The 8,362-nt window shown below is 33.9% G+C and overlaps 1 protein-coding gene across 1 annotated transcript; it reads left to right on the top strand.

The window, feature by feature from the left end:
* The first annotated feature begins 5,109 nt into the window (after positions 1-5,109).
* LOC124391067 (calglandulin-like) lies at positions 5,110-8,205 on the top strand. The gene is made up of 5 exons (XM_046857392.1): positions 5,110-5,208; positions 5,542-5,716; positions 6,718-6,862; positions 7,587-7,687; positions 8,122-8,205. Exons 1-5 carry the CDS (start codon positions 5,113-5,115, stop codon positions 8,163-8,165), a joined length of 561 nt encoding a protein of 186 aa, XP_046713348.1. The 5' UTR covers positions 5,110-5,112; the 3' UTR covers positions 8,166-8,205.
* The last annotated feature ends 157 nt before the right edge of the window (positions 8,206-8,362 follow it).

Here is an 8,362-nt window from a genome sequence, read left to right as displayed (position 1 = left end):
AATCTTTCTTTTTATTTAAATTGAATAATTATGCTAGAGAACTTACAGTCAAAGCAATTATGTCTTTTCCAAATCGGGAAGCTGTTTATAGTTGAAACCAATAGCCACTTAATAGTATTTTATCTAGTTCGACTTTCATTTTCAGTTTGTTACAGTAGAGGTGAAAAGTTTACATACACCTATGGCAAAGACATATGGACCAATGCCATGCAAAGCCATTACATACTGCTACTATGTTGCAAAAATAGCATCTAAGCAAATGAAAATATTTTAAATATATTTCAAATGTATATAGTATTTCCTTTCATATGAGCATGAAAACTGAATGTAGACTTATTTCTTTATATATTATTTCATTATATTTATATACTTTTGAGTTATATAATTAAATTCAAGCTTGTTCTATTGGCAATTCTTGTTTTTATAAAGAAGTACAATTAATAATGTTTTCAAATCACTATTTGTAATTATTATTTGTCTTCACAATCCCAAACCTAAATTTCCAAAAGAATTTGTGGGCTGAACTAAAAAAAGCAAGGAGGCCACACAAACCTGAGTTACACCAGCTCTCTCAGAAGAAACAGGAAATATTCTGACAAAGTGTTGTAAGAAGATTGGAAAGGGGAAAACCAATCAACCATTTGAGATTAAGAAATGAAAAAGCTTATGCCAAAGCTACTCTTAGCCTTTATTTGAAATGTCCACTTATGTGCATTAAGCAGATCATTAAATTACTTAGGAAATGGTTACATGTAGTATTGCAAGTAATGTAAAAATTTTAGCCTAGGTGCATTTAACCTAGAGATTTTTTTTATTGTGATCATAAGAGTAATAAAAAACATGCACAATGGCTCTCTTGTATCTGTTTGTTGGTAGTGTGTATAGGTTGTCAACCAAAAAAGCTGCTAGACTTAGAAAAATAGATTTTTCTAAATCTTTATATTCATGTTTGCGTTGATAAACATTAATCGCCTGTAAATTACTAGGCATGTATACTGCACAGCTTATTTGCATTCAGTGATGCACTCAAAACTCCACAAAAGGCAAGGCTACCAGAGAGGAAAATCAAAATGAGTACTAAAGGCCCAAAAAAAAGAAATCACAGATGCAAAAGTCATCTTATGTACATATACACACATTCAGGAGCTTATGTATGTAAAAAAAAAAAAAAAAAAAAAAAAAAAAACTTATTTCATATTCCATAAGATTTCCTGAATACCATTCGTGTATGAACGATTTGTGAATAATTCCTTAACAAGTGAAGTAAATGGGTTGGTTTTTGTGGGGTTATATTTGTTTTTTTAATAAAGGATTTCATTGGCTATATGCATTCGAATATAAACAGAAATATGAATCTGAATAATGGTATTTATGGAAATATTTTTCATAATTGTTTTTGAAGCATTAACACATAGCATTGTTATGGTTAGCATGCTCATGTTAGCTGGCTAGTTCTGACAGTTAATTCTGTTTCTGACTGTTATCTCTGTGTGTTACACTGGTCTTGTCAAGGAAAGTGGAGAATATCTAACTCTCTTCCTTTTATAATGGATATTAACACCATCTGCCAAACGATCAGCATTGTGGCTGCTCACACACACTGTTTATACACACCTCTAACACACACTTTTTATCATCCTACCACGAGAAAAATGTGGAGAAGCATTTGGGTCCTCACGATCAGACTGTGTAACAGTTTCTTTCCTCAAGTCATCAGGCTTCCCAACAAAGAAAAAAATGTGTGTATATAGGGTAGGTAACAGGTTTCTTTGATGTTACGTCAGTCTGTTTGCATTTAGTTTTATATTATATATATATATATATATATATATATATATATATATATATATATATATATATATATATATATATATATATATTCATTAACAAGGTCCAAGTTTCAAACTCAAGAAGTCCACATAACGAATAGTGCATTAAATCTTGATGTCACCCAAATGAGCATGGGTTCCCATTTTGAGTCTGGTTCCTCTCAAGGTTTCTTCCTCATAACATCTAAGGGAGTTTTTCCTTGCCAAAGTCGCCACGGCTGCTCATCAGGAATAAACACACATCGCTCACCTTAACTCTCAAATTCTGTAAAGCTGCTTTGAGACAATGTCCGTTGTGAAAAGCGCAATAGAAATAATCTCGACTCGATTTGACTTCACACACACACACACACACACCTCTACATCGCAAGTTTTTAATAAACCTGCTTCTAAACCACCAAATGTGCAGTATTTATTATTATATCGACATTTTCTATACACTATTACAACCTGTTATTTGCACACATGCACTTTATATTCTTGTGATTGTGTTGGTCTGTTTGTTGTATGAGGTGGTATCAAAATGTTTCGAAGCTAGTTTTGTAACACGCCAACAGATGGCAGCACAAGGCTGCCCACATAGTCACAGGGAGCACCAACCTTCATAAGTCAGTGTGCCAAAAGACATCCTCATGTGTACATCGGATGCTGTGCATCTGCTATTCTGAAAACACGTGTGACCGCGTTTGCTATTCTGGCCATGTGCGAACCTTGTTACCGAGCTTTCCTAACACATGAGTTTCCCTTCGGAAACAACATGATCTCACTTCTGCACCCACTCTACTCACCAGATTTGGCTCCTGCAGATTTTGCTCTCGTCCTGAAGATGAAGATCCAGCTCAAACACACTTGATACACTTTAAAAAGAAGACTTCCAGGACACATTTCAGAAGTGGCAGGAATGCTGGGAGCACTTTATGTTGTACAAGGGGACTATTTTGAAGGTGTGTACTGTAAATGTAGATAAATAAAGTGCTTTCTTGTAAACAGAGCCTTGAAACCTTTTGATACCACCTCGTAGTTAATTTTGTGTCATGTAGTGTTAATATATGATGTTTCATGTAGCATCTTGGTTTAAATATGTTTAAATATAATGGGGATTTGCTTGTTTTGCTTTGACTTTCAGCAATGTAGATCTGAAATTGAATTGTCTAAACAGCATAAAGTGTTACCATTTCATGGCTCCTTGGTTGGCCAGTTCCAACCAGAACTCGACTTACTGTCTGTGTTTAGTTTTGCATGTTACATATTGTGTCTTCTATTAGGCAAATTGGCTGTCATCAAATTGCCCTATATGTGTGGGCATGTTGTCCTGAAATGAACCGACATCTCATCCAGGGTGTATTCAGTCCTCACACACTTGTGTTTCTAGACTCTGGATCTACGGTAAAATCAATGAAAATAAAACTATTAACTAGGCAACTTGAGTAACTTAAGTAATTCGAATACAAAGAATCATGCTTCATTTAGTCTATTTAGTTTAAGTACTTTGTGTTCATTTGAGTCAAAAGAACACAGGACAGTTCCTGCTCAGACATTTTATACTGTGCTTCTCACTGATCATGTAAATGGGATTTTAAAAAATTAAAAAAATTAAAAAATTAAAAATTAAATGTACAGATTTAGTAATGGCTAAAATGGCTACAACTGATCTAGTTGGATTTCTGTAAATGGTAAATTGACGTGAAATTGATTGTGCAATTAATGCATTTAGGATGATATTTATACATGACAGTGAGCTCTCAGAATAATTAGAACAATTGTAATAATATAAAATAATAATGTTTGGGGAGATTTTATATAATTTCTCACATAAATGTGCTCTCAATCCACAAACACACAATGCAACTCCTTCTGTCCTCCTCTATACTTCCCTATCAACATTCTCAAATCAAATATTGCATCTGGAGTGCTCTTCTTCGGCATTAAACCGTACTGTTGCATACAGATGGTCACCTCTTCCCTCAGCCTGGCTTCCACTACTCTGTCCCATAACTTTATGGTGTGACTGATCAACTTTATTCCCCTGTAGTTACTGCAGGTCTGCACATCTCCCTTATTCTTAAAAACTGGTACCAGCATACTCCTTCTCCATTCCTCAGGCATCCTCTCACCTTCCAAAATCTTGTTAAACAATCTGATTAAAAACTCCACTGCCATCTCTCCTAAACACCTCCATGCTTCTACCTGTATGCCATCTGGTCTAACGACTTTCCACTCTTCATCCTCTTAATCGCTTCTCTCACTTCCTCCTTACTGATCCTATCCACTTTCTGCTTCACTATCTCCACACCATCCAACCTTCTCTCTCTCTCATTTTCCTCATTCATCAAATTCTCAAAATACTCCCTCCATCTACTCAACACACTCTCCTCACTAGTCAACACATTTCCATTTCTCTTTCCATCCACATCATGTTACAACAGTTGAAATCGATCTCCAATGTTCCTGGCCTTACACACCATGTTTACCTTTCTTTACTCCAACATTTGAAGTGCTGACCCTAACCTTCACTCTCCTCCACTTCTCCTTTCCCTGCTGTCTCTATAGATAACTTCCCACTCTCCTACTCCACCTTTGGACAAAAGTAGCCCAAACCTCCCATTTTATCCGGGTTTGGGACCGACACTAAGAATGCACTGGCTTGTACAACCCTACTGGCTGGGTTATATCATTTCTCACAATAATCACGGTAATTAATCTGTAACCTTGAAACTTGATGTTAAATCAGATTTTGAGTCACTGAATTTATATCAATAATTGCATTACATTTTAGTGAAGGTAATACATATGATAGAGATAATATTTTTAATATTGTTTCACCAAACTGACAAAAAGAGACCTTTTTCATAAAAAGCTCAAAACAGTTTGAAAACAATTAATGTGATGGAATAATCATTTTAATGATGGCCACAGTTGGTAGAGACTGTAAATAGAAACTGATTCAGTTATCTCTTTATTTGGTGTGCTGTCTAGCCGACACTGGCTGGGGAGAAAGTAGCCTCAAGCACCAGCTGAGACTGACATAGATGAAAAGTTACCAATTCCCAAAGAGGGACAGAGATTTACCCGGCTTCACCCATCTTGCTCAACTAATCAAATTACGTTTAATACAGAATGCTTCAAGATTGTAATACCTCTTCCTTGCAAATAATTAATAAGGATTGTGCAGAATTCTGCCCGTGATTTTACACTCACTCGGGTGTGGTACTCCCAGTGAGGCTAGGGCAGATGCTCACTGAACTATCTTTTAAATACCATTTATGGTGTGTGTAAAAATCTCATGGGGCAATTTAGCATAACATCGCCTACAAGTTTTAAGACTCCATCACTACTCCAGCAAACACAGAAGCTACCAGTCTTCAATCCAGACAAAATGGTAAGCATTTTTATTTTTATATTCTACATATTATAACTAAATATATAAATTAAATATAAATTAAATATTTTGCTATACGATTATCACAGCTAAAGAGTTTTTGTGGTGAGCATCTGTTTGTTTTAAATATATTTTATTTAACATTTAATTTAGATTTTTGTGTTTCAGCAATATTTTTACACTGCTTTTGAATTCATTTTCTTACATATAACATGCCAGAGTCGTTTACTAGTTTATTTACTGGATTTACCCCATTAATGTGTCTTGTGTGTAATACATAATGAAGCTGAGAAATTAAATATACTTACTGACATTAAATGTTCTCATTTTGAGGCAAGCAAATTGTCCACAGAGCAGATCACAGAGTATAAGGGCGTGTTTGAAATGTTTGACGAAGAAGGGAATGGGGACGTGAAGACTCAGGAGCTGGAGAGGCTGATGAGTTTGATGGGAATCAACCTGACAAAGAGGGAACTGATTCAAATGGCCAAAGATGTGGATAAAGACGGTACAGTTTAACAAGAAACTAGAACCACTGACTTTAGGCAAATTCTCACCTAATGCCTATATATATATATATATATATATATATATATATATATATATATATATATATATATATAGGCATTAGGTTTCAGCTGCTTATTTTTTGCACTCTTTAAATGAAGTTTTGTAAACAGGGAAGTATAAGAGGATTATATGGGATGAGTGCTGGGATTTAGGATTTCACCACATGTGGGTGACCGATTTACCCCGGGCTTTAAATAAAAATAAATAAATAACTAAATAAAATAAAAAGCAAATGACCGCCATCTACAGGCCAAAAAAAAAAGTGACATTGAGTTTGAGACATTTTTACTTTTTGAAGGGTTATTTTTATTTAATTTTGTAAAAAGATTACTAAAATATGAAAATAATAAACAATTACAGCACACAAATGACAGGTCTCAATTATAAGCATCTAATATAGTTTATTACGGTCCTATAAGCAATTAGAGTGATATATCCAAACCAAATATTCTGCTTATGCATCCTATATTTACCTTTTTTATTTTTTAAAACCATACCTCAAAGAGAGTTTGCATACCAATGACAAAAAGTTTGTTAAAATTTCCTATATAATAAGAGCACTTAAATATTTATATATTTTACAGAAATGGACAAAAAAACTTTCAAAGCAATACAAATATTCTCGTATAACTTGTATCTCATATTTCGTCCTATAGCAAAATCGCTATTTCCAGATAAGGTGTAACATCAGATTCTTAAAATAAATCTTCACATAAAATAGAAATATTTGAAAGAAATAGACAATTTTAAGAACATGCTGCTTAATTAGTCTGTGAAGCAACTTTTGGTCTTGTTCTATGTTCTCTAAAAGCCCATTTGGATCTTTTATGTGCTTTATATTTTCATTTCAACGAAAATAATATTCCAAAATAAAATGTATATTTGTAATTCTGGTTCATTCATTTGTTTTGTTAATGCTACTTCTTTTTCCTTTTCCAGGCAAAGGCACCTTTAACTGTGACAGGTTTCTGGGTCTTATGGCACTTTACAATGAGCGAGCTAAAAACCAAGATGCTGAACTTCGAGCTGCCTTTAAAGTATTTGATAAGGATGCCAAGGGCTACATTGACTGGAATACACTCAAGTAAAATGATGACCCAACTTATTCAATATGGCAGTAGTATAAATCATTCCACAGCACATCTATTACAACAAATGTAAAATGTTACTCCTGGTTTTAACTTGCCCCACTCTTAAAAGAGGCTGTGTAAGGGATTAATATGTTTATTTCAACATAATAGGTTTATATGTAGAATATAAGATAGATAGATAGATATTTAGTCTGTAGACTAAAGATAGATAGATAGATAGATAGATAGATAGATAGATAGATAGATAGATAGATAGATAGATAGATAGAGAGATAGATAGATAGATAGATAGATAGATAGATAGATAGATAGATAGATAGATAGATAGATAGAACTTTATTGTCATTTCATGGTACACAGCAACAAAATGCAGTTTGGCATCTACCAGAAGTGCAAAAAGTAGCAATAGTGCAGATAAATAAGTAGCATGTTTACAGAATGTGATATATATGTAAGCATATGTAGAGTGAATAAATATAAAGGCTATAGCAGTGCAGAGATGTGTGGCCATCGTTAAAAAGTACAGATAGATGTTCTAAGGCTATGGCATTGAAGAGGAAATGTGCAGAAGTGGAAGGTTATAAGAATTTGGCATTTAAGAAATGTGCAAGCTGAATATACTGTGTCAGTTATCCTTGAAGCTTTGAAACCTAACATTTACCTTTATTTAGTATGAACTTCACGTGTTCTTCAACTGAACTTCATTACTATTCGCAGGTATGTGCTGATGAATGCTGGCGAACCTCTAAATGAAGAAGAGGCAGAACAGATGATGAAAGAGGCTGACAAAGATGGAGATGGAACAATTGATTACGAGGGTGAAAATTAAATTTTTTTTGTTTTGTTTCACATAACAATTAAAACTTTAATATTAGTTGCTTTACATAACAAATTCCCAACCCTGGTCTTTGAATACCTCCGCACCTGCACATCTTAGTGCTGTTCCCACTCCAAGAAGCCCTCGACCACTCAGTGAAAGTGAGGAAATCATTAAATGTGCTGGGCAGGGGGCTCTCCAGGAACAGGGTTACGGATTTTTCCTCCTCATAACCAAAACCAGATTGTTTAGTATCACCATGGTTTTGGTTTCAGTAGAGCATGTATTTACTAAGATTATGTTTATGATGATGATGATGATGATGATGATAATGATGATTATTATTATTATTATTATTAGTCTCAACAGATAACTACTTTACTCAAATGACATTATGTGGGAAAATATTTAACAGATAATTATTAAATTCTTCAGAATTTGTTGCCATGATGAACGGAGACTCATTCAAGATGACCTGAGCCTGAAAGCATCTGGATGAAATGTAAATGCAGATCCCAGGAAGTTATCAAAAACTGTAGTTTTACTATAAATAAAGGATTACAATGACCACATTCTGTTGACCTTATTTACTCATTTAAGCCCATGGTGCAAAATATGTGATAGATATATATATATATATATATATATATATATATATATATATATATATATATAT

This window comes from Silurus meridionalis, chromosome 1 (assembly GCF_014805685.1).
Source record: "Silurus meridionalis isolate SWU-2019-XX chromosome 1, ASM1480568v1, whole genome shotgun sequence".
Taxonomy (NCBI): domain Eukaryota; kingdom Metazoa; phylum Chordata; class Actinopteri; order Siluriformes; family Siluridae; genus Silurus; species Silurus meridionalis.
Note: the sequence above shows the minus strand (reverse complement) of the source record. Positions and strands in the feature narration are given on the sequence as shown.

Coding starts and splice junctions, on each gene's coding strand:
- LOC124391067 (XM_046857392.1), top strand. CDS start 5,113: ATGGGGCAATTTAGCATAACATCGCCTACAAGTTTTAAGACTCCATCA. Junction 5,717..6,717: donor CAAAGATGTGGATAAAGACG/GTACAGTTTAAC, acceptor TTCCTTTTCCAG/GCAAAGGCACCTTTAACTGT. Junction 7,688..8,121: donor TGGAACAATTGATTACGAGG/GTGAAAATTAAA, acceptor TAAATTCTTCAG/AATTTGTTGCCATGATGAAC.